Raw genomic sequence first — 27,273 nt, 5'->3', positions numbered from 1 at the left:
GCCGTCGAGCGCCTAGTGTCGCCACGTGGGGCAATAGTTTGGAAGAGTGGTATAAGAATTTCTCCAGGCGGAGATCCCCCGTCGAGTTAAGCGCTCGGCCAAGTGTCCTTGTACACTAGCCACCGTGCAATGGCGTATCGAGTCTCGGTGTGAGTGACGCGTTGCTTGTACCGTAACGTCGTACACTGCTGTGTGCTGTGGTTATGGATTTTAATGTCCAAAATTAATGGACTAAGTGAAGCAGTATTCCTTTCGAGGTGGGAAAAAGTGGCAATGGGGAACAGTAGTAGCGAACTAATGAAAAATTCCTGCACACCTCGAGCAACATAACACAGGACGTCGTGAAATAGGACGACGGTCTCATTTCGTTAGGCACATTCGCCACCATTTTCCACCTTTCAGGAAGAAGGAACAACTTGTGAAGGATATTGTTGAATGGCCATTTCGTGGTGTATAGCTCCAAGCGTGTATACATGTATGCGTGTGTTTGATTTAATGTTCTGACGGATGGCGTAACTAGGGACACTTCCTTTTCCAACATAGACGGCGCTTCGCAACAAAGCCGTGAGCTCATAAAACGTGTTTGCGTTTGCGAACGTTACTGTGTGGAATACTCTACCCCGATATTAGTGAAGAAGGAAATGATGACAAAACTCTTCTTCACCCGAGGGAGTTTGTATTTGGGGGTTGTTTCTGATCTATAGCGGATGTATTGTTCTGTCAACTTGCCACCTAGAAGTTGACGTTGAACGGAAGAATAAAAAGCTTTGTGATCTTTCTATTTACCACGTCTCCAACATCCGGTTCTTCGATGACATAGTGACCTACAGAAAAAATGGATCACATGTCCGGTACCTTAAGGAGAGGAAGCTGTATTCGTGTTAGATTCACTAACGGCTTAGTCAATCAATCAGCTTAAGGTAACGCTCTTACTCTTTTGTTAGTGCTTTGCGAAGGGTTTGAAATTTTAATGATGATGTATTTGCCTGTTATCAATGCTGTCGTCAAGCTGTGGAAGTTCTCGATGAATATACATATATCGTTGGTCCACGAAAGACTTTGTTGCAAAACTGATGTTAATTTTTGATACGCTGCCAAAGCATCCGATTGGAAAAGCATCAGCACTCCGACGGTAATTAGGATCTCGAACTTTATGCTCTCGTTATCGAATTAAGGGTGTCCCGCTTGGTTGAGTGTAGGGAAGCGTTATGTCGTCGAATGTCGTACATTTCCTCGGTCTTTGACCTTACTCTGAGATGATAAAGGAGCACGGAAATTCTGCATGTATTTCACCGTTGCAGGCGCTGCGTGCTGTGGAGAACAGAAAAAGGGTCGTGAAGTTGTGCCACATTAGAACCACAACACAAAACGCCACAGCAAACGGTTGTAAAATGGAGGTAATGGAGGTAGAGAGAGCAAAACTTTGTTGGTAAAACGAATCTTCATCGGAGCGAAAAGAGGACAACGAGTATATGAAGCAATTTGCCAGCAGAACGTTGTGGAGTAGTTGTAAATAAGGGGCAAAAGCTTTCTTTCTTTCCTTTCCCATTTATACTTAATTTTGAAATGTCTGCGTGCGCTTTTGTTGAGTTCCGCGTTCTTTCATTTCCCACATCATCTTTGTGAGAAGGAAGAAATTCCTTTGTTCAATTCCTTGTTGTTGCATTTTTGTGCAGTGTGTTTGTTTTCTTCCTGCCACAGTGAGGATTACAATGAATCCACAATTGTCCTTTGAATGATTTCGTATATGAGAGTAATCATGTGTATGTGGCAGCGTTCCAACATGTCGTTCGTTCTACTTGTCAGCAAATTCCCAGCCTGGCAAACTTTATGAAAAGAGTAAAGGGCCAAATTAGGGCGAAGTGCCAAAAGGTACTTTTGTCACAAACCGGAAAGGTCACTGAACGGAAAGTCAGTGTTGGGAATGTAGTTTTCTATATGGACCAGCGCGAGAAGGACTCACACCGAAAGCTTGCCAAATATTTAATGAGAGAGCGTTAAATTGCCTCTAGCTTTAAGTTGTTGTTTGTCGGTTATGCAATTTGTCGTGGATGTAGGCGTAAGCCTAGTTACGAGAAATAATGATGGTATGGCTATGTGCAAAACAATTCTTGAAATTTAATTTTGATGGTCCTATCATCCCATTCCGCCTGACTGATGTTGTTTAGTCTCGATTACAGTATTCGCTTTCTCTTAACTACCGATTTTCCGCCCCTGCCGATGAACTTGCTTGACCGAGCTTAGAATACGGGTAGGCATTGAATGAAGGAATAAAAACAGACAGCATTAGTGCTTAGTATCTTTAAGACAATGGAAAACAACATTAAAAAAAGGCAGGATGTATTCGAACTCCTCTTGAGATGATATCGTTGAACCCGTGTCAATCATTTGTTTAAGCTCAAAGGCACGTTCTCTGTTTTTGTCCGAGTATCCTATTACGGAGGATCCTTTTGCAACAGGTTTTTGACACATTTTTACAGTGTTTGTAATACTGGAAATATGTTTTGTGTATTATGAACTACAGCTATCTCCTGAAGCGCCTTTGCAAAAAAACTCCTGGTCCCAGTTTCTTTGTTTTTTATTTCAAGCGCCAGAAGCAGTCAAGATTAATTTGTCAGTAGATTGATTGCATTCTTTTTTTGGTTCCCTTTTGTACTCCACTATCCTTTGCCTTTCCTTATGCCATCAGCAACCTATATCGAACTGCTGAATCTTATTCCACTGTCCAAGTTTCATTACATGGCCCAACCGAAGCAGAAAGGTGAGCGTTGAAATAATGCATGTAAATCCAGGCCATCCATTTAATGAACTTCTGGATGGGGCAGCCCATCTCTGCCTGGCGGGTTTCTTTTCTTGTCTGTCTTCCCAGGGCTAGAGAGGATAAGAAAAAAGGGGGGAACGCACCTGAAGGACGAACGTAGTGATATTCCTTGCCGGAGCGGTTGCTCTGTTGCTGGGTTCTTGTAATTTCTTCTCTACCCGAGGAAGTGAATTGAAGCCGGTGCTCTTTAGAGGAAGGTTCATTAGATCTCGAGATTTGCTTCGCCACTACCATACAGTAAACTGAGAGTCAAATTGCCATCAAATGGGATGGAATGGAAATGGGTAGTTGCAGGCAGAGTAAGAAGGTAGTAGAGGGTATAAATATTCGCAATTCCGAAACTAAATGACAAACCATCCGTCGTCAACTACCATTTTCCGGGAAACGAGTCAGCTTCCCGGGTATGTAATTGCGGATCTTTGCAATGTTTGGGTTTAATGTCGAAAGTTTTCCACGATTTTTTGATTCGGCGAATGAAAAGGCGCACCCTTATTAGGTTGTGTTTTTTTTATCCCTTATTCTCAGAAGAAGGTCGACAGGATAATTCCTTCCTTGCAAGTGGGCTTCTGCATTTACATCCAATCAGCAGCTAGCCGTAGTTAGAAACTCAATATAAACTGCTCATTAGCGTTGCTATTCGTTTTACCGTGTATGAATACAGGCAGCGAATCAATCAACTGCTTCAGAATCACAAAAGCTCTCCATACGAATGGAAACGCGGTAGTGCTCGTACTTAGTGTTGGGTCAAGAGCGAAAGAGGTACCTCAATTGCTCCGCTCATCTTATTGTGCGCGCTCCCGCACAGCCCACGCGAAAAAGGGGTAGCTCCGTACGGAGCGCTACACACAGGAGCGATTGCGCGATGCGCTCCCCGGGAGCAAATTTTCGCACCACAAGGAGCGCTGCACACAGGAGCGATTGTGCGATGCGCTCCCAGGAAAAAGTTTCCTAGCTCTTTTTTTTTTGGGAAATTTTGCAAAAATTTTTAAATTGATTTAATTTAATGCGAATAGATTGAAATAAGTTTTTTTTTTCACTCAAATAATGCTTTAAATTAAAAAAAGAATAAAAAATAACAAAAAAAATTAAAAAAAATTTCAGCTCGAAAATTTCATAAGGGGTACCCCTTGCCATTTTTTTTGAGCAATTTAACGAAATTTAAAAATTTGTTATATTTTAATGCGAAATTGTTGTAATAAGTTTCTTTTCACTCAAATAATGCTTTAAATTAAAAAAAGATAAAAAAAAACAATAAAAAAATTGAAAAAATCTATAAATTTGCCAATCTACTAAGGCTCATTTTTGCACCAAGTTTTGGCTATAACTCGGTCGGTATCCAACGGATATCCAATCTTTAACCTGTGGTTGATAGTTGGCACCAATGGCGACATTATTTTCTTGGACGGCCATGCCTTCAGATGTCTGTGCCAGAAGTTATTCGAGGAACCAAGTTCCTTACCCTGTTTGAGAAAATGTAAAATTTTCCTCATTTTTGCACCAAATTTTGTCTATAACTCGGTCGGTATCCAACGGATCGCCGATCTGTAACTTGTGGTCGATAGATGACACCAATGGCTACATTTTCTTCTTGGACGACCATGCTCTGAGATGTCTGTGCCAGAAGTTATTCGAGGAACCAAGTTCCATACCCTGTTTGAGAAAATGTAAAATTTTCCTCATTTTTGCACCAAATTTTGCCTATAACTCGGTCGGTATCCAACGGATCGCCAATCTTTAACCTGTGGTCGATAGATGGCAATAATGGCTACATTTTCTTCTTGGACGGCCTTGCCCTCAGATGTCTGTGCCAGAAGTTATTCGAGGAACCAAGTTCGTTACCCTGTTTGAGAAAATGTAAAATTTTCTCATTTTTGCACCAACTTTTGCCTATAACTCGGTCGGTATCCAACAGATCGCCAATCTTTAACCTGTGGTCGATAGATGACACCAAGGGCTACATTTTCTTCTTCGACGGCCATGCCCCCAGATGTCTGTGCCAGAAGTTATTCGAGGAACCAAGTTCCTTACCCTGTTTGAGAAAATGTAAAATTTCCTCATTTTTGAGTAATTTAGCAGAATTGAAAAATGTGGTATATTTTAATGCGAATTTTGTTGCAATAAGTTTCTTTTCACTTAAATAGTGCTTTAAATTCAAAAAAGAATAAAAAATCAGAAAAAAAAATTTTAAAAATTTTCAACTCGAAAATTTCATAAGGGGTACCCCTTGCCATTTTTTTGAGAAATTTTGTAAAAAAAATTAAATTGATTTATTTTAATGCCAATTGGTTGCAATGAGTTTCTTTTCACTCAAATAATGCTTAAAATTAAAAAAAGAGTAAAAAATCTGAAAAAATTGAAAAAAATATAAAAATTTGAAAATTTCGTAAGACTCATTTTTGCATCAAATTTTGCCTATAACTCGGTCGGTATCCAACGGATCGCCAATCTTTAACCTGTGGTCGATAGATGGCAATAATGGCTACATTTTCTTCTTGGACGGCCTTGCCCTCAGATGTCTGTGCCAGAAGTTATTCGAGGAACCAAGTTCCTTACCCTGTTTGAGAAAATGTAAAATTTTCCTCATTTTTGCACCAACTTTTGCCTATAACTCGGTCGGTATCCAACAGATCGCCAATCTTTAACCTGTGGTCGATAGATGACACCAAGGGCTACATTTTCTTCTTGGACGGCCTTGCCCTCAGATATCTGTGCCAGAAGTTATTCGAGGAACCAAGTTCCTTACCCTGTTTGAGAAAATGTAAAATTTCCTCATTTTTGAGTAATTTAGCAAAATTGAAAAATGTGGTATATTTTAATGCGAATTTTGTTGCAATAAGTTTCTTTTCACTTAAATAGTGCTTTAAATTCAAAAAAGAATAAAAAATCAGAAAAAAAAATTTTAAAAATTTTCAACTCGAAAATTTCATAAGGGGTACCCCTTGCCATTTTTTTGAGAAATTTTGTAAAAAAAATTAAATTGATTTATTTTAATGCCAATTGGTTGCAATGAGTTTCTTTTCACTCAAATAATGCTTAAAATTAAAAAAAGAGTAAAAAATCTGAAAAAATTGAAAAAAATATAAAAATTTGAAAATTTCGTAAGACTCATTTTTGCACCAAATTTTGCTTATAACTCGGTCGGTATCCAACGGATCGCCAATCTTTAACCTGTGGTCGATAGATGGCAACAGTGGCTACATTTTCTTCTTGGACGGCCTTGCCCTCAGATATCTGTGCCAGAAGTTATTCGAGGAACCAAGTTCCTTACCCTGTTTGAGAAAATGTAAAATTTTCCTCATTTTTGCACCAAATTTTGTCTATAACTCGGTCGGTATCCAACGGATCGCCGATCTGTAACTTGTGGTCGATAGATGACACCAATGGCTACATTTTCTTCTTGGACGACCATGCTCTGAGATGTCTGTGCCAGAAGTTATTCGAGGAACCAAGTTCCATACCCTGTTTGAGAAAATGTAAAATTTTCCTCATTTTTGCACCAAATTTTGCCTATAACTCGGTCGGTATCCAACGGATCGCCAATCTGTGGTCGATAGATGGCAATAATGGCTACATTTTCTTCTTGGACGGCCTTGCCCTCAGATGTCTGTGCCAGAAGTTATTCGAGGAACCAAGTTCCTTACCCTGTTTGAGAAAATGTAAAATTTTCCTCATTTTTGCACCAACTTTTGCCTATAACTCGGTCGGTATCCAACAGATCGCCAATCTTTAACCTGTGGTCGATAGATGACACCAAGGGCTACATTTTCTTCTTCGACGGCCATGCCCCCAGATGTCTGTGCCAGAAGTTATTCGAGGAACCAAGTTCCTTACCCTGTTTGAGAAAATGTAAAATTTCCTCATTTTTGAGTAATTTAGCAGAATTGAAAAATGTGGTATATATTAATGCGAATTTTGTTGCAATAAGTTTCTTTTCACTTAAATAGTGCTTTAAATTCAAAAAATAATAAAAAATCAGAAAAAATTTTTTTAAAAATTTTCAACTCGAAAATTTCATAAGGGGTACCCCTTGCCATTTTTTTGAGAAATTTTGTAAAAAAAATTAAATTGATTTATTTTAATGCCAATTGGTTGCAATGAGTTTCTTTTCACTCAAATAATGCTTAAAATTAAAAAAAGAGTAAAAAATCTGAAAAAATTGAAAAAAATATAAAAATTTGAAAATTTCGTAAGACTCATTTTTGCATCAAATTTTGCCTATAACTCGGTCGGTATCCAACGGATCGCCAATCTTTAACCTGTGGTCGATAGATGGCAATAATGGCTACATTTTCTTCTTGGACGGCCTTGCCCTCAGATGTCTGTGCCAGAAGTTATTCGAGGAACCAAGTTCCTTACCCTGTTTGAGAAAATGTAAAATTTTCCTCATTTTTGCACCAACTTTTGCCTATAACTCGGTCGGTATCCAACAGATCGCCAATCTTTAACCTGTGGTCGATAGATGACACCAAGGGCTACATTTTCTTCTTGGACGGCCTTGCCCTCAGATATCTGTGCCAGAAGTTATTCGAGGAACCAAGTTCCTTACCCTGTTTGAGAAAATGTAAAATTTCCTCATTTTTGAGTAATTTAGCAAAATTGAAAAATGTGGTATATTTTAATGCGAATTTTGTTGCAATAAGTTTCTTTTCACTTAAATAGTGCTTTAAATTCAAAAAAGAATAAAAAATCAGAAAAAAAAATTTTAAAAATTTTCAACTCGAAAATTTCATAAGGGGTACCCCTTGCCATTTTTTTGAGAAATTTTGTAAAAAAAATTAAATTGATTTATTTTAATGCCAATTGGTTGCAATGAGTTTCTTTTCACTCAAATAATGCTTAAAATTAAAAAAAGAGTAAAAAATCTGAAAAAATTGAAAAAAATATAAAAATTTGAAAATTTCGTAAGACTCATTTTTGCACCAAATTTTGCTTATAACTCGGTCGGTATCCAACGGATCGCCAATCTTTAACCTGTGGTCGATAGATGGCAACAGTGGCTACATTTTCTTCTTGGACGGCCTTGCCCTCAGATATCTGTGCCAGAAGTTATTCGAGGAACCAAGTTCCTTACCCTGTTTGAGAAAATGTAAAATTTTCCTCATTTTTGCACCAAATTTTGTCTATAACTCGGTCGGTATCCAACGGATCGCCGATCTGTAACTTGTGGTCGATAGATGACACCAATGGCTACATTTTCTTCTTGGACGACCATGCTCTGAGATGTCTGTGCCAGAAGTTATTCGAGGAACCAAGTTCCATACCCTGTTTGAGAAAATGTAAAATTTTCCTCATTTTTGCACCAAATTTTGCCTATAACTCGGTCGGTATCCAACGGATCGCCAATCTTTAACCTGTGGTCGATAGATGGCAATAATGGCTACATTTTCTTCTTGGACGGCCTTGCCCTCAGATGTCTGTGCCAGAAGTTATTCGAGGAACCAAGTTCCTTACCCTGTTTGAGAAAATGTAAAATTTTCCTCATTTTTGCACCAACTTTTGCCTATAACTCGGTCGGTATCCAACAGATCGCCAATCTTTAACCTGTGGTCGATAGATGACACCAAGGGCTACATTTTCTTCTTCGACGGCCATGCCCCCAGATGTCTGTGCCAGAAGTTATTCGAGGAACCAAGTTCCTTACCCTGTTTGAGAAAATGTAAAATTTCCTCATTTTTGAGTAATTTAGCAGAATTGAAAAATGTGGTATATATTAATGCGAATTTTGTTGCAATAAGTTTCTTTTCACTTAAATAGTGCTTTAAATTCAAAAAATAATAAAAAATCAGAAAAAAAAATTTTAAAAATTTTCAACTCGAAAATTTCATAAGGGGTACCCCTTGCCATTTTTTTGAGAAATTTTGTAAAAAAATTTAAATTGATTTATTTTAATGCCAATTGGTTGCAATGAGTTTCTTTTCACTCAAATAATGCTTAAAATTTAAAAAAGAGTAAAAAATCTGAAAAAATTGAAAAAAATATAAAAATTTGAAAATTTCGTAAGACTCATTTTTGCACCAAATTTTGCTTATAACTCGGTCGGTATCCAACGGATCGCCAATCTTTAACCTGTGGTCGATAGATGGCAATAATGGCTACATTTTCTTCTTGGACGGCCTTGCCCTCAGTTGTCTGTGCCAGAAGTTATTCGAGGAACCAAGTTCCTTACCCTGTTTGAGAAAATGTAAAATTTTCCTCATTTTTGCACCAACTTTTGCCTATAACTCGGTCGGTATCCAACGGATCACCAATCTTTAACCTGTGGTCGATAGATGGCAACAGTGGCTACATTTTCTTCTTGGACGGCCTTGCCCTCAGATATCTGTGCCAGAAGTTATTCGAGGAACCAAGTTCCTTACCCTGTTTGAGAAAATGTAAAATTTCCTCATTTTTGAGTAATTTAGCAAAATTGAAAAATGTGGTATATTTTAATGCGAATTTTGTTGCAATAAGTTTCTTTTCACTTAAATAGTGCTTTAAATTCAAAAAAGAATAAAAAATCAGAAAAAATTTTTTTAAAAATTTTCAACTCGAAAATTTCATAAGGGGTACCCCTTGCCATTTTTTTGAGAAATTTTGTAAAAAAATTTAAATTGATTTATTTTAATGCCAATTGGTTGCAATGAGTTTCTTTTCACTCAAATAATGCTTAAAATTAAAAAAAGAGTAAAAAATCTGAAAAAATTGAAAAAAATATAAAAATTTGAAAATTTCGTAAGACTCATTTTTGCACCAAATTTTGCTTATAACTCGGTCGGTATCCAACGGATCGCCAATCTTTAACCTGTGGTCGATAGATGGCAATAATGGCTACATTTTCTTCTTGGACGGCCTTGCCCTCAGATGTCTGTGCCAGAAGTTATTCGAGGAACCAAGTTCCTTACCCTGTTTGAGAAAATGTAAAATTTTCCTCATTTTTGCACCAACTTTTGCCTATAACTCGGTCGGTATCCAACGGATCACCAATCTTTAACCTGTGGTCGATAGATGGCAATAATGGCTACATTTTCTTCTTGGACGGCCTTGCCCTCAGATGTCTGTGCCAGAAGTTATTCGAGGAACCAAGTTCCTTACCCTGTTTGAGAAAATGTAAAATTTTCCTCATTTTTGCACCAACTTTTGCCTATAACTCGGTCGGTATCCAACGGATCACCAATCTTTAACCTGTGGTCGATAGATGGCAACAGTGGCTACATTTTCTTCTTGGACGGCCTTGCCCTCAGATATCTGTGCCAGAAGTTATTCGAGGAACCAAGTTCCTTACCCTGTTTGAGAAAATGTAAAATTTCCTCATTTTTGAGTAATTTAGCAAAATTGAAAAATGTGGTATATTTTAATGCGAATTTTGTTGCAATAAGTTTCTTTTCACTTAAATAGTGCTTTAAATTCAAAAAAGAATAAAAAATCAGAAAAAATTTTTTTAAAAATTTTCAACTCGAAAATTTCATAAGGGGTACCCCTTGCCATTTTTTTGAGAAATTTTGTAAAAAAATTTAAATTGATTTATTTTAATGCCAATTGGTTGCAATGAGTTTCTTTTCACTCAAATAATGCTTAAAATTAAAAAAAGAGTAAAAAATCTGAAAAAATTGAAAAAAATATAAAAATTTGAAAATTTCGTAAGACTCATTTTTGCATCAAATTTTGCCTATAACTCGGTCGGTATCCAACGGATCGCCAATCTTTAACCTGTGGTCGATAGATGGCAATAATGGCTACATTTTCTTCTTGGACGGCCTTGCCCTCAGATGTCTGTGCCAGAAGTTATTCGAGGAACCAAGTTCCTTACCCTGTTTGAGAAAATGTAAAATTTTCCTCATTTTTGCACCAACTTTTGCCTATAACTCGGTCGGTATCCAACAGATCGCCAATCTTTAACCTGTGGTCGATAGATGACACCAAGGGCTACATTTTCTTCTTGGACGGCCTTGCCCTCAGATATCTGTGCCAGAAGTTATTCGAGGAACCAAGTTCCTTACCCTGTTTGAGAAAATGTAAAATTTCCTCATTTTTGAGTAATTTAGCAAAATTGAAAAATGTGGTATATTTTAATGCGAATTTTGTTGCAATAAGTTTCTTTTCACTTAAATAGTGCTTTAAATTCAAAAAAGAATAAAAAATCAGAAAAAAAAATTTTAAAAATTTTCAACTCGAAAATTTCATAAGGGGTACCCCTTGCCATTTTTTTGAGAAATTTTGTAAAAAAAATTAAATTGATTTATTTTAATGCCAATTGGTTGCAATGAGTTTCTTTTCACTCAAATAATGCTTAAAATTAAAAAAAGAGTAAAAAATCTGAAAAAATTGAAAAAAATATAAAAATTTGAAAATTTCGTAAGACTCATTTTTGCACCAAATTTTGCTTATAACTCGGTCGGTATCCAACGGATCGCCAATCTTTAACCTGTGGTCGATAGATGGCAACAGTGGCTACATTTTCTTCTTGGACGGCCTTGCCCTCAGATATCTGTGCCAGAAGTTATTCGAGGAACCAAGTTCCTTACCCTGTTTGAGAAAATGTAAAATTTTCCTCATTTTTGCACCAAATTTTGTCTATAACTCGGTCGGTATCCAACGGATCGCCGATCTGTAACTTGTGGTCGATAGATGACACCAATGGCTACATTTTCTTCTTGGACGACCATGCTCTGAGATGTCTGTGCCAGAAGTTATTCGAGGAACCAAGTTCCATACCCTGTTTGAGAAAATGTAAAATTTTCCTCATTTTTGCACCAAATTTTGCCTATAACTCGGTCGGTATCCAACGGATCGCCAATCTTTAACCTGTGGTCGATAGATGGCAATAATGGCTACATTTTCTTCTTGGACGGCCTTGCCCTCAGATGTCTGTGCCAGAAGTTATTCGAGGAACCAAGTTCCTTACCCTGTTTGAGAAAATGTAAAATTTTCCTCATTTTTGCACCAACTTTTGCCTATAACTCGGTCGGTATCCAACAGATCGCCAATCTTTAACCTGTGGTCGATAGATGACACCAAGGGCTACATTTTCTTCTTCGACGGCCATGCCCCCAGATGTCTGTGCCAGAAGTTATTCGAGGAACCAAGTTCCTTACCCTGTTTGAGAAAATGTAAAATTTCCTCATTTTTGAGTAATTTAGCAGAATTGAAAAATGTGGTATATATTAATGCGAATTTTGTTGCAATAAGTTTCTTTTCACTTAAATAGTGCTTTAAATTCAAAAAATAATAAAAAATCAGAAAAAAAAATTTTAAAAATTTTCAACTCGAAAATTTCATAAGGGGTACCCCTTGCCATTTTTTTGAGAAATTTTGTAAAAAAATTTAAATTGATTTATTTTAATGCCAATTGGTTGCAATGAGTTTCTTTTCACTCAAATAATGCTTAAAATTTAAAAAAGAGTAAAAAATCTGAAAAAATTGAAAAAAATATAAAAATTTGAAAATTTCGTAAGACTCATTTTTGCACCAAATTTTGCTTATAACTCGGTCGGTATCCAACGGATCGCCAATCTTTAACCTGTGGTCGATAGATGGCAATAATGGCTACATTTTCTTCTTGGACGGCCTTGCCCTCAGTTGTCTGTGCCAGAAGTTATTCGAGGAACCAAGTTCCTTACCCTGTTTGAGAAAATGTAAAATTTTCCTCATTTTTGCACCAACTTTTGCCTATAACTCGGTCGGTATCCAACGGATCACCAATCTTTAACCTGTGGTCGATAGATGGCAACAGTGGCTACATTTTCTTCTTGGACGGCCTTGCCCTCAGATATCTGTGCCAGAAGTTATTCGAGGAACCAAGTTCCTTACCCTGTTTGAGAAAATGTAAAATTTCCTCATTTTTGAGTAATTTAGCAAAATTGAAAAATGTGGTATATTTTAATGCGAATTTTGTTGCAATAAGTTTCTTTTCACTTAAATAGTGCTTTAAATTCAAAAAAGAATAAAAAATCAGAAAAAATTTTTTTAAAAATTTTCAACTCGAAAATTTCATAAGGGGTACCCCTTGCCATTTTTTTGAGAAATTTTGTAAAAAAATTTAAATTGATTTATTTTAATGCCAATTGGTTGCAATGAGTTTCTTTTCACTCAAATAATGCTTAAAATTAAAAAAAGAGTAAAAAATCTGAAAAAATTGAAAAAAATATAAAAATTTGAAAATTTCGTAAGACTCATTTTTGCACCAAATTTTGCTTATAACTCGGTCGGTATCCAACGGATCGCCAATCTTTAACCTGTGGTCGATAGATGGCAATAATGGCTACATTTTCTTCTTGGACGGCCTTGCCCTCAGATGTCTGTGCCAGAAGTTATTCGAGGAACCAAGTTCCTTACCCTGTTTGAGAAAATGTAAAATTTTCCTCATTTTTGCACCAACTTTTGCCTATAACTCGGTCGGTATCCAACGGATCACCAATCTTTAACCTGTGGTCGATAGATGGCAATAATGGCTACATTTTCTTCTTGGACGGCCTTGCCCTCAGATGTCTGTGCCAGAAGTTATTCGAGGAACCAAGTTCCTTACCCTGTTTGAGAAAATGTAAAATTTTCCTCATTTTTGCACCAAATTTTGCCTATAACTCGGTCGGTATCCAACAGATCGCCAATCTTTAACCTGTGGTCGATAGATGACACCAAGGGCTACATTTTCTTCTTCGACGGCCATGCCCCCAGATGTCTGTGCCAGAAGTTATTCGAGGAACCAAGTTCCTTACCCTGTTTGAGAAAATGTAAAATTTCCTCATTTTTGAGTAATTTAGCAGAATTGAAAAATGTGGTATATATTAATGCGAATTTTGTTGCAATAGGTTTCTTTTCACTTAAATAGTGCTTTAAATTCAAAAAATAATAAAAAATCAGAAAAAATTTTTTTTCAAAATTTTCAACTCGAAAATTTCATAAGGGGTACCCCTTGCCATTTTTTTGAGAAATTTTGCAAAAAAAATTAAATTGATTTATTTTAATGCCAATTGGTTGCAATGAGTTTCTTTTCACTCAAATAATGCTTAAAATTAAAAAAAGAGTAAAAAATCTGAAAAAATTGAAAAAAATATAAAAATTTGAAAATTTCGTAAGACTCATTTTTGCATCAAATTTTGCCTATAACTCGGTCGGTATCCAACGGATCGCCAATCTTTAACCTGTGGTCGATAGATGGCAATAATGGTTACATTTTCTTCTTGGACGGCCTTGCCCTCAGATGTCTGTGCCAGAAGTTATTCGAGGAACCAAGTTCCTTACCCTGTTTGAGAAAATGTAAAATTTTCCTCATTTTTGCACCAACTTTTGCCTATAACTCGGTCGGTATCCAACGGATCACCAATCTTTAACCTGTGGTCGATAGATGGCAACAGTGGCTACATTTTCTTCTTGGACGGCCTTGCCCTCAGATATCTGTGCCAGAAGTTATTCGAGGAACCAAGTTCCTTACCCTGTTTGAGAAAATGTAAAATTTCTTCATTTTTGAGTAATTTAGCAAAATTGAAAAATGTGGTATATTTTAATGCGAATTTTGTTGCAATAAGTTTCTTTTCACTTAAATAGTGCTTTAAATTCAAAAAAGAATAAAAAATCAGAAAAAAAATTTTAAAAAATTTTCAACTCGAAAATTTCATAAGGGGTACCCCTTGCCATTTTTTTGAGAAATTTTGTAAAAAAATTTAAATTGATTTATTTTAATGCCAATTGGTTGCAATGAGTTTCTTTTCACTCAAATAATGCTTAAAATTAAAAAAAGAGTAAAAAATCTGAAAAAATTGAAAAAAATATAAAAATTTGAAAATTTCGTAAGACTCATTTTTGCACCAAATTTTGCTTATAACTCGGTCGGTATCCAACGGATCGCCAATCTTTAACCTGTGGTCGATAGATGGCAACAGTGGCTACATTTTCTTCTTGGACGGCCTTGCCCTCAGATATCTGTGCCAGAAGTTATTCGAGGAACCAAGTTCCTTACCCTGTTTGAGAAAATGTAAAATTTCCTCATTTTTGAGTAATTTAGCAAAATTGAAAAATGTGGTATATTTTAATGCGAATTTTGTTGCAATAAGTTTCTTTTCACTTAAATAGTGCTTTAAATTCAAAAAAGAATAAAAAATCAGAAAAAAATTTTTTTCAAAATTTTCAACTCGAAAATTTCATAAGGGGTACCCCTTGCCATTTTTTTGAGAAATTTTGCAAAAAAAATTAAATTGATTTATTTTAATGCCAATTGGTTGCAATGAGTTTCTTTTCACTCAAATAATGCTTAAAATTAAAAAAAGAGTAAAAAATCTGAAAAAATTGAAAAAAATATAAAAATTTGAAAATTTCGTAAGACTCATTTTTGCATCAAATTTTGCCTATAACTCGGTCGGTATCCAACGGATCGCCAATCTTTAACCTGTGGTCGATAGATGGCAATAATGGCTACATTTTCTTCTTGGACGGCCTTGCCCTCAGATGTCTGTGCCAGAAGTTATTCGAGGAACCAAGTTCCTTACCCTGTTTGAGAAAATGTAAAATTTTCCTCATTTTTGCACCAACTTTTGCCTATAACTCGGTCGGTATCCAACGGATCACCAATCTTTAACCTGTGGTCGATAGATGGCAACAGTGGCTACATTTTCTTCTTGGACGGCCTTGCCCTCAGATATCTGTGCCAGAAGTTATTCGAGGAACCAAGTTCCTTACCCTGTTTGAGAAAATGTAAAATTTTCCTCATTTTTGCACCAAATTTTGCCTATAACTCGGTCGGTATCCAACAGATCGCCAATCTTTAACCTGTGGTCGATAGATGACACCAAGGGCTACATTTTCTTCTTCGACGGCCATGCCCCCAGATGTCTGTGCCAGAAGTTATTCGAGGAACCAAGTTCCTTACCCTGTTTGAGAAAATGTAAAATTTCCTCATTTTTGAGTAATTTAGCAGAATTGAAAAATGTGGTATATATTAATGCGAATTTTGTTGCAATAGGTTTCTTTTCACTTAAATAGTGCTTTAAATTCAAAAAATAATAAAAAATCAGAAAAAATTTTTTTTCAAAATTTTCAACTCGAAAATTTCATAAGGGGTACCCCTTGCCATTTTTTTGAGAAATTTTGCAAAAAAAATTAAATTGATTTATTTTAATGCCAATTGGTTGCAATGAGTTTCTTTTCACTCAAATAATGCTTAAAATTAAAAAAAGAGTAAAAAATCTGAAAAAATTGAAAAAAATATAAAAATTTGAAAATTTCGTAAGACTCATTTTTGCATCAAATTTTGCCTATAACTCGGTCGGTATCCAACGGATCGCCAATCTTTAACCTGTGGTCGATAGATGGCAATAATGGCTACATTTTCTTCTTGGACGGCCTTGCCCTCAGATGTCTGTGCCAGAAGTTATTCGAGGAACCAAGTTCCTTACCCTGTTTGAGAAAATGTAAAATTTTCCTCATTTTTGCACCAACTTTTGCCTATAACTCGGTCGGTATCCAACGGATCACCAATCTTTAACCTGTGGTCGATAGATGGCAACAGTGGCTACATTTTCTTCTTGGACGGCCTTGCCCTCAGATATCTGTGCCAGAAGTTATTCGAGGAACCAAGTTCCTTACCCTGTTTGAGAAAATGTAAAATTTCCTCATTTTTGAGTAATTTAGCAAAATTGAAAAATGTGGTATATTTTAATGCGAATTTTGTTGCAATAAGTTTCTTTTCACTTAAATAGTGCTTTAAATTCAAAAAATAATAAAAAATCAGAAAAAAATTTTTTTCAAAATTTTCAACTCGAAAATTTCATAAGGGGTACCCCTTGCCATTTTTTTGAGAAATTTTGCAAAAAAAATTAAATTGATTTATTTTAATGCCAATTGGTTGCAATGAGTTTCTTTTCACTCAAATAATGCTTTAAAAGAAGAAAAAAAAAAACAAAAAAATAATAAAAAAATTTTAAAAAAATTGAAAATTTCCTAAGGTTATAGCTAGTGGGTCAAGAGCGAAAGAGGTATTTGAATCGCTCCGCTCATCTTATTGTGCGCGCTCCCGCGCAGGTCACGGGAAAAAGAGGTAGCTGTATCGCAGGAATCGTTCCTGCGTGCAGCGCTCCTTGTAGTGCGAAACTTCGCTCCTGGGAGCGCGTCGCACAATCGCTCCTGTGTGCAGCGCTCCGTGTGGAGCTACGTCAAGCGCACCGCACACTTTAGAGAGCGAGAGCGGTGCGCTCCGCTCTTGCAAAAGAGTTACTTGACCCAACACTACTCATAGTTAGTAGTAATATGACCTCCTTGTGCCGCCAGTCATCAGCGATGTATATGATTGTATGTTGATCTTTTTTGCTTGGAAACTCTCGCATATCGTAGTGTTCACTTTCAGAAGAAGACATCTTAAATGTGCAACTTTCTTTGATCTGGTTTCAATTCTTTGAGCTTTTGGATGTTGATGGGTGTGAGTGAATGTTGGTTGTGTATGATTTCATGTAACGTTATAGAATTCCTCGTAAATCGACTCGAGTTACATCTATTCAAGCGTGGCATCAAACAACTACATAAACGAGAGAAAATACATGATTAGTAACCGTTTCGTTTGCCGCTTTTGCGCACCAAGCGGATATTGTGGTTATCCGCTTCTGAAATCGAAATAACTTGCCATTTACCGTGCCATTTTTTAAGTTTCGAATTAGGTACTGCGAGTAGAACAAAAAAAAAGGGTGATCAATCTCCCAACGACCGTGTAACAATCGAAAGTTCCACCCAGTTAGCTCATGTGAGCGCACATCAACCACACAAATCATCCGCATACTAATACGCCATTTCCGTTTTCCCGTTTTGGGGTTTTTCTTGTATTTTGCAGTCAACAATGTAGATAGGCTAAAACCGCCGAATCGTGGTTTCCTGGAGACGCTGTTTTGCTGTTGGCGGAATGGGCGAACGAAAAGCAATCATAGCGGGACGCCGATCGATGGTTCCATCACGCCACCTCCGATCCAGGGCCAGCCGCGGTATCTGCTGCCACAGGTCCGACCTTCCGATATGTACAAGAAGTGCATGGTGATAGACTTAGATGAAACCCTAGTTCATAGCAGTTTTAAGGTGAGTTACTTTTTCGACGAAATATTCGATAGCACTCAATCTATCGCATGACAAGCATATCATGACAGTTGTGTAATTAGAATGAAATAATAGCTCTTACACGATCGCTGTCGCTGTCAGCCCTGTAATGCTGCCATTGTATATTATGCAGCCAGTAAAATCGCCGTATGCTCGATTCGTAACACTCAATTTGTCCAGTTAAGCTCCCATTACCTCAGCAAAACAACTAAACGCTTAATCCTGTCAGTAACAGGTTCGACTTTTCGTCAAACCGTGACAGACCGAAATTACGGAACTAGCTCATGTGAAAATGGGAAACGAAACTGAAAAAAAACTGTGTCGCAACTTTGTTGAGTAACGATACCGCGACTAACTGGCAAAGGGATAAACGGACCAGACAGCAAAACGCGTGTGGAAACCCCACAAAGAAGTCAGACGTTGTTAAATATCGCTTTTGTTGTTGTTTTCTTCCGTTTGTAGCCAATTCCAAACGCGGATTTCATAGTGCCAGTGGAAATCGACGGAACCGTACATCAGGTGTATGTCCTGAAGCGACCGCACGTCGACGAGTTCCTGAAGAAGATGGGCGAACTGTACGAATGCGTCCTGTTTACGGCCTCGCTGGCCAAATACGCCGATCCGGTAGCCGATCTGCTTGATCAGTAAGTTGCACAGTCGAACTTGTGAGATCAATATAATTAGTAACTTTCTTCCTCTGTTTGCTTCCAGGTGGAACGTGTTCCGGGCGCGGTTATTTAGGGAATCTTGCGTCTTCCACATGGGCAACTATGTGAAAGATCTGAACAAACTAGGGAGAGATTTACAGAAGATTGTTATTGTTGACAACTCACCTGCTAGTTACATATTTCATCCGGATAATGCTGTAAGTATTTGCCTGTCTGTAAACTAGAGATGAGAATAACAACTCTTTTTAGTGAACCAACTCAGAGTGAATGAGTTGTTATTAGGAGTCAGCTCGTTTAACGACTCATTTCGGAATCATAAACAAACCCGGCATAAGCGTATAAGTTAAGGTTCGGTCATTTTACTCACTCATGAGTCTAAGCATGTAGCCGTGGTGATTCGAGTTGCAAAAAGAGTAAATACGTGAGTTGAAACGAAAATGAGCGAGTGAGTTGAAACGAAACTTTTGATACATGTGTACATACCCAAACTAGCCGAATGAATATACTGTTCGCTCTGCCTAACTATCAAACATGTATAAGCGAACAAGCGGGCTAGTCTGAAAGGCATTTTAAAATTTCCTAAGGCTATATAGCCTTACCTTTTTTTTTGGGAAATTTTGCAAAATTTTATAAATTGATTTATTTTAATGCGAATTGGTAGAAATAAGTTTCTTTTCGAAACTCGTTCACTACAACGTTTCAACTCACTATCTTACTCTTACTCACTTTGCACATCTCTACTGTAAACCCAAAAGAGGCTAACTGTTGGAACTGTTGAGTCGGTAGCAATCGAGTGAAGGATACAGCTTAAGCTCCTCCCCAAACCTTTTACGAAGCATCAATTTTTTTTCGTATATGGATAAAATTAGTCATCGCTCAACGATTCCTTGATGGTTGACTTTTTTTCAAACCAAAGAACGGTCGATAGAACCCTTTTCCAGTAGTCGGAGTAATATCCGTCCGCTGATGTATTGTGTTGTACGACACGATGAGTCATAAGATTTATGGATTTTGTCCTGCTTCTAATGTTTTTATTCTACGCGTCGCAACAATCGCAAAAGGGAGGAAATAAATTCTTAGTCCAATGCGCAAATTTAGTAGTAAAGAATTATTGCGTATCTAGGTCGGAAATGGGTAGCCTTTTTTTCCTTGAGGGTTGGACAAATTTATTGCTATTGAAAGAATATTTTGTCAATGAGTTAGAATTTTCGGAAACTTTTCCGATCCTTATCCTTATCCTTTCCTGTTCGCAAAGGAAAACAAAGCATGGAATTGGTTTTATTTTTGCATAATTTAAATTGTGTATACTGTTTTCTTGTATCTTTCCTATTTGGCAGTTTCCTTTGAGGAAAAAGAAAACATAACACTCATATCTAGGTTTTTCAATTAAAATTTCTTGTTAGTTACAGGATCTGTTGGGACTTAAGGGTAGTCGAAGCTAAAACGTCAATACCAACAAAGACTTTTAGAGCTAAAACTGTATATGACTAACTTTAGTATCGTTCTTCGTTTCAGGTGCCAGTAAAGTCATGGTTCGACGATATCAATGATTCGGAGCTGCTCGATCTGATACCACTGTTCGAGAAGCTGAGCAAGGTTGACTCTGTATATAGCGTGCTGTGCAACTCCAGCTCACAGTCCCAGCTGCCGACGTCCATGTCGCACCACAATCAACAAGAGCTGCAACAGTCCCAGCAGCAGCAGCAGCAGCAGCACCAGCAGCAACTACAGTCGAATTCGTCCGATGCGAATAATACGTAACATTGGCAACAAATGTTTATTAACATCGTATGATTCGTGCACACGATGCTGCCGGGCGGTACAGTGTGCAGGACAAAAGGATTAGAATCGGAATAAATGGGTCGCGATTTTTTTTTTGCTATCGGACACCAGCCAGAGAGAAAGTGAGCGTAGATATACGCGGAAAGTCACGTCCTTTCTCTGTATGTGTGTGTATGTGTGTGAGTAGCTGTGTCGCGTAAGTGGAAACGATACCAGCAATCTTCAACCTGATTGACGCGTAGATAAACCCACACGTACGAGAAGGACGTACGATTTACTAGATAAGCGTACCGGAAGCAGTTAGTTCATTAATTAACTTTGTTATTCTTTTAAAATATGTTTACACAATATTATTTGATACTAATCAGTACAAGTACACACACACACGCACACACACATGCCTGAAGAAACACACACACCGATTTGTTTTTGGCACGTATCGCAATAATAGGAAGCTAGATAATGCTATTTTAAAAACGTTTCTTTACTATTAACCTTTTGCGCATGCAGTGGGTCCTGAAAGAGAGATATTGGGGATATTTTTGCATAACGTAGGCGTACGCAGTGTACCTTGTCCACTATCTCTTTCTTTCGTCCTCTGTGCAGAAGTAGGATGTAACCGATTGCTTGTTTCCTTTAACTACTTTCGACGGCTCCTAGAGCCCTTCGGCACGAAAAAGGTTGCAATAAGTTTGTTTGTTTTATTATTATTTTATTCTTACACAATATTCGTCTGTACACGCTAATTGTATGTGTATGATATCGAAATACTGGAGATAGTATAATCAATTGCAATTTAGAAATGACCGCCACAACAGAATTTTTTGTATTATAAACACACACACACTCACACATTCACGGGACCGAACACCATCCATTAAACAGAGAGATAGAGATCGATTTTATAGTTCAATATAGCTTTTTATTGACGATCAAATGGACGCATAAAATTTAAGCTCGACGATATATATATATGTATATATATCCATATATATAAAGCAGTAGTTCTCATTTGATACGGAACGGAAGATATGCGTGAAAGGAATTATAATAATCATAATCAAATTGCAGAGACATGCGCCGAATGAGCAGCGAGGTAGTAGTGTACGTGTACAATTTTATATTTCACAAGTAACACCTAGCATCGATCTTAGCAAGGGTGCGTACGACCACAGGAACGCACACGGCGTTAGAAAAAGAAAGGTTCTTGCAATCCTTATCTGGTTTGGAGGCATATTTATTAGTGTAAACCCTGATCAGACGATCATTATCCCCGGATGCAGGAAACTTCGTAAGAAACGAAAAAAAACAATGCTGCCGGTAGGGAGTTAGCAATTGTGTAAAAACAAGCCAGAAATCTAAACAATTGTACAGTTTTATACTGCGAAGCTACGTCAGAAGAGGAAAAAAAGTAGAAGCACATTCACACTACCTTCGAAAGTATATGGCATTCAGGAGCGACAAGAGTGCATTCATAAATTGAGGTTAGGAATTGAGATGCAAAACGTTAATGGTTCGGGTAGCTGGAATCCGTAGTGAGGAATCAGTCATATCGGGAAGCTGTGCTAGCTGCATCGTATGATTGTGGGCAACTTTATTCTTTTAGCGTTCTTCGAAGATGATTACGCTGGTCATGTTACCTACAAGCCTTTTATAGCAGAATTAATTCATGGTACAACGGGTACAAGGGTTGATTCCGCCTTTGAAGCATTATGTTTCTGCTTTCTATATTCAGGATGAAGTACTTGCAACATAAACTCAATTTGCGTGATTTATTCAGACATATCAATTCGGTCATTGGAAAGACTTATTGGGAGTAGGTTACAATACTTTGCTCCTCCATAAGCAACACCAGACAGATTAGCAAACTGAGGGTTTTTACATTTCCAAATGCTCTTAAACCATCATAAACCAAGCGTGTTCTAACACAGAGGTTATTGCATACTACAAGCGTGTGTTTGATTTGGCTCGCACACGTGCTTATCTATGCTCAGGATTTAAGAATTCTCACACCAATCAGATAACAGATACAAGCAAAAATAACATCTTCTTGTCGAACATGTCGTTGGTAAAATTTCCATACAAAATCTTAGGTTTTTCATTTAAATTAGTTCATCCAGCTTAGTTGTGGCACATGAAAGGAGCCGAAAACTGGAAGACTGAATCGTAAAGAAGCAAAACATAAGAAAAAGGATAACAATATTTTTTGCATTCAAAGCAAAAGTCCTAATATCTAAAACTCGAAATTGAATGGAATACAATTGTACACCTACCTCTTAATTCTATACTACTAATACTACAACAAACCCATTTTAGGATGGGACTTCCTATATCAGCAATCTATGTAGGGATTCAAAAGGACAGAACTAGATGTCGATATAGTGCTTTTCTTCTGTCCGTCTAAACCCTGTAATTTTGACCTTTCCCTCCCTGCTTTACCCATATTTTCTTTCTCGAGGGAACAGTCCATTGCCTTCACACTTTCTTACCGCCACACGACTAGACATGGTCATTTTCCGCTCTAGGCTTGGAAAACTAAACCGCCTGCTATATTTGTACTCATGTATGTACAAATATGCATATGTATATTTAAAGTGTGATCAGCCTTCTACCTTCTTTCCTGTAAATGGAGGACATTGACTTTATTTAGGCTGTTTTTTTTGTTCAATCACAATCGAGATCTTTTCGTTCTCTTTCGTTATTGGCATTTTTAGCGCGATAAACATCGCACATTAGCGCCAGTAGCAGGCCTGGAAAACGTAGTTTTTTTCTCGAGCATTTCTGCTTTTTTGCAAAAAGAAAAACAGCTTAGCAAAAATTATTAACTCCTGATGGGTGTACTGTCTTCTTACATGAGACATCACTATTAAAACATATTACATATTTTATACGAAGTGTACATCTATTTCACGACGCGGAACGAAAATTCGGGAGCAAAGCAACTTAGTACAGTTGATAGGAGTTTTGATATGCGAAACCATACATACACACGCACACTCTTTCATTAAACTCTAAGTTTGGCCATATAAATGATTCGAATATAAATTTTACAATGCACAACTCATGTCGCATGTTTCATAAGAGAATTAGACCACACTGTGGAGAGCAGCGATAATACAATGTTCTGCTAGGCTAATGCAAATTTCACTCACACAAAAAAACAAAAACAAGTCAGTAATGTATTTTTTAATCTACAACAAAAGCGACACATTGGCATGTGACTAGTCCCCACAAACTCTCGCATGCTAATTAAGCACGCAGAGGAGTGATAAATGGTCAGGGTATGAGATATGTTTGCTGTGTCAAACACCCCCGGGTTGGAAGATAGACAGATCTTGCATGTTTGTGTGTGTGTGTATACTGTTGTAGGGCATGGAAAAGAATAGAACGGAAAACCGTGTGTAATATTGCTACATTATTACTATTGTGTGTGTGTGTGAGTGTATCAGCGTGTGCAAAGTAACAAATAGTAAGACAACAAAACAGACAAAACACGAAGCGCGTATAAAGCGAATGTTTCGGGGAACCGAAACAAAGCAAACAAAAGAAATATTTGATTATACACCACACAACACACTGCTAACATAACAAGAGAAAGCAACAGCAAAACAAACAACAAAAACACCAAAAATCACGATACAATGATGTGCAAAGGCCATGTGAATTTTTTTTTCCTCTTCTGTTTTTGTAATTATCAAGCGTTTCGATTAATGTTCTTTTGTTTTAACATTTTGTTTTTTTTTGTGTTAGCATGTTGAGTTTGTTAACAAAAAGAAAATGTTGTTGTTTGTTTTGTTTTTTTTTTTATGTTGTTTTAAATGCAACGCGTAAGTGTACAGATGTCCACTTTCCATTTTTATAATAGATTTTTTCCCCTTTACATTAGCTTTGAAAACGTAATGTAATAAAGAGGTTAAAAAAAGGTAAATATTTAAATGAAAGGAAAAATTTAAGCACAGTGTTAGCGTACTAGACAGAGGACAACATAAAAAAACACACACTTTTTAAAACAGTTTTAGTTAGGGAACTTTGTTAAGTAAAGTGTAGCAGATCATAAAATGAGAAGAATTAGAAAAGCGTGAAGCGTGTAGCAATGGCAATCATTTAACCATCTTTTCTTTTTTATTGTTATCTAATGATTACGAGTGAACTTCCGATGCGTCGTATAATATTATTTAACAGTTTTGTTTTTTTTTTATTGTAGTAAGCGTGCAGTCGATTATGAGTATAATAGGTTTTATTCTTAAAAATACTATTATTTAGACGTTAAGTGAAACAATGCAAGAGGTAGAGGATGGAAACATAAACCCTCCTATGAACACAAACACACACACACAGCCTACAGGATAATACAACAGCAGAATAATCCACATTTACACACGAAAACTCACACAAACAGCAATGCACAGCGTAAACATCAGGTGCATCAAATTGTTATTTATTTGTTCAAGTATAGTTCATTTTTTTGCACTTCCAATTTACTAATTGAACAAATAATTGTTTACATTATGTTCGAACTGTGTCCTGTACACACTATTGCTTTTGTTTCTGTGCTTGATATAGCGGCTTTGTTTTAGAAATGCGTTATAAATGAAATTACAACAGGCATTTACACAGTTTCAGCACAAAAACAAAAAAGAATGTGAACAGCAAATGAAAAACAAACAACATTAACATTACACGCACACACACACGAAAGAGATAAAAGGAAAAACATAAAACGTAGATAATCTAATCCCTCCCCGCATCCGTTTTGGAAAACTCAACGGATGCAGAAAGATAATACACAACAGCTTGAAGAAGGGAATTTATTATAAAGCATTATTAGTTAACTTATAGCAAGATCGACGGGGGTATGATTAGGAGATGAATTATACATTTAAACGCAGAACAAACAAACAAAATCAGGCAAAGCAAGCGCGAATTGTTTTGTTCCTTAACAAAAAAGAGACATGTAAAAGTCACACAAAAGAACGCAGTCTCGCGGAAAACTGTGTCAATGTGCGATGAAGAATTAATGATAGGAGGTTGCGAGTCAGGCGACATAAAAGCACTCCACTGTGCTCCCAAGGAAAAACACAAAACAGATGAGGAAGCGTTCATGGAAGCAGCAAAACAAAAAAAAGAAGAAAAAGGATTTAATAATAATATATTGTCACATTTCGTAACCAATTGTTTTGTTTCTCTATCTATTTTTGTTTTTTTTTTATTGTTATTGGCTTCTCCTTTTTTGTATTATTCCTCTCTAGCTGTCCAAAGCCGCAGCTCGGCTAGAAATCGGTCAAAACACGGAAAACCCGATTTCCGGTGCAGTTTTCCTTCTCTGGGTGGCGGGAGGGGGGTGGTGGGTGGTCGGAGAGGTGTTTTCCACGCTCCTCTCGACGAGACGCGTCGATTGAGGGGTCACACGATGGTGTTTGGCCGGAAAAGTTGGTACTCCGAAAACGCTTTTCCGGCTGGTGCGCCCTCAGGGTGTGGAAATCGACGCGGCTTGGGGTGGTACTAGGTAGAGGACGTCGACCCGCGCATTTCCGCCGAACAGTCCAAAGCTGTAGCTCGGCTAGAAATCAGTCAAAACACGGAAAAACCGATTTTCGCTGCAGATTTTCCTCTGTGGGTGGCGGGAGGGGGGTGTAGGGTGGTCGGAAAGGTGTTTTCCACGCTCCTCTCGACGAGACGCGTCGATTGAGGGGTCACACGATGGTGTTTGGCCGGAAAAGTTGGTACTCCGAAAACGCTTTTCCGGCTGGTGCGCCCTCAGGGTGTGGAAATCGACGCGGCTTGGGGTGGTACTAGGTAGAGGACGTCGACCCGCGCATTTCCGCCGAACACTCCAAAGCTGTAGCTCGGCTAGAAATCAGTCAAAACACGGAAAAACCGATTTTCGCTGCAGTTTTCCCTCTGTGGGTGGCGGGAGGGGGGTGGTGGGTGGTCGGAAAGGTGTTTTCCACGCTCCTCTCGACGAGACGCGTCGATAGAGGGGTCACACGATGCTATTGAATGAAATATTTCATGAAATATTTCACAGGAAAAATGAAATATTTCATGAAATATTTCATCCATTTTCATGGTAATGTGGGGTCTAGGGGCCTCAAACAGGTGCGGGAGGGGGTGCGGCGGTGAAAAACCAAAAAAAAAAAGCAAAGAAAAAAAGTGAGCACACGAACCGGGAAAAATGTTAAAAACCAAAGTGTAAAAATACGCTCCAAAATTTGAAAATCTGGTACCGTAATTAAAAAAAAGCAAAGAAAAAAAGGTAGCTCACGAACACAAAAAGTTGGTCAAAATCAAAGTGAAAAAATACACTTTGGTTTTTGTGATGCTACCTCCTCGCCTGGTATGCTCTCCTGTTACTTCAACCATTTCGAATGGCAGTTTTCAAAATCCAAAAAGTACCAGCCGCGAACCGGTTTTAATTTTGAAATGCTACCTCCTCGCCTGGTATGCTCTCCTGTTACTTTAACACATTTTGCATGGTAGTTTTCGATTCAAAAATTCGATTTTGGATTTTGAAAACTGCCATTCGAAATGGTTGAAGTAACAGGAGAGCATACCAGGCGAGGAGGTAGCATCACAAAAACCAAAGTGTATTTTTTCACTTTGATTTTGACCAACTTTTTGTGTTCGTGAGCTACCTTTTTTTCTTTGCTTTTTTTTAATTGACGGTACCAGATTTTCAAATTTTGGAGCGTATTTTTACACTTTGGTTTTTAACATTTTTTCCGGTTCGTGTGCTTACTTTTTTTCTTTACTTTTTTTTTTTTGGTTTTTCACCGCCGCACCCCCTCCCGCACCTGTTTGAGGCCCCTAGACCCCACATTACCATGAAAATGGATGAAATATTTCATTTTTCCTGTGAAATATTTCATGAAATATTTCATTCAATAGCATCATGTGACCCCTCAATCGACGCGTCTCGTCGAGAGGAGCGTGGAAAACACCTTTCCGACCACCCAC

The 27,273-nt window shown here is 37.5% G+C and overlaps 1 protein-coding gene and 1 long non-coding RNA gene across 4 annotated transcripts in view; one reads left to right on the top strand and one right to left on the bottom strand.

The window, feature by feature from the left end:
• The window catches only part of LOC125767500 (phosphatase Herzog), a 60,656-nt gene extending 35,168 nt beyond the window's left edge, over positions 1-25,488 (top strand). For all 3 annotated transcript variants that reach the window (XM_049434138.1, XM_049434137.1, XM_049434139.1), the window contains exons 3-6: positions 17,610-17,848; positions 18,329-18,510; positions 18,578-18,731; positions 20,050-25,488. In XM_049434138.1, coding sequence (XP_049290095.1) covers positions 17,610-17,848; positions 18,329-18,510; positions 18,578-18,731; positions 20,050-20,295 — 821 coding nt within the window. In that variant the 3' untranslated portion in view covers positions 20,296-25,488. The remainder of the gene's footprint in view (positions 1-17,609; positions 17,849-18,328; positions 18,511-18,577; positions 18,732-20,049) is intronic.
• On the bottom strand, positions 8,609-15,610 carry LOC125767519 (uncharacterized). Its single transcript, XR_007418802.1, has 3 exons — positions 15,180-15,610; positions 13,223-13,412; positions 8,609-8,887 (listed from the first exon to the last, which is right to left on the bottom strand). It is a non-coding gene; the product is annotated as an uncharacterized LOC125767519 (long non-coding RNA).
• Positions 25,489-27,273: the final 1,785 nt, after the last annotated feature.

The sequence above is a fragment of the Anopheles funestus genome, chromosome 3RL, assembly GCF_943734845.2.
Source record: "Anopheles funestus chromosome 3RL, idAnoFuneDA-416_04, whole genome shotgun sequence".
Lineage (NCBI taxonomy): Eukaryota > Metazoa > Arthropoda > Insecta > Diptera > Culicidae > Anopheles > Anopheles funestus.
This window is presented reverse-complemented; position numbering and strand designations above follow the sequence as displayed.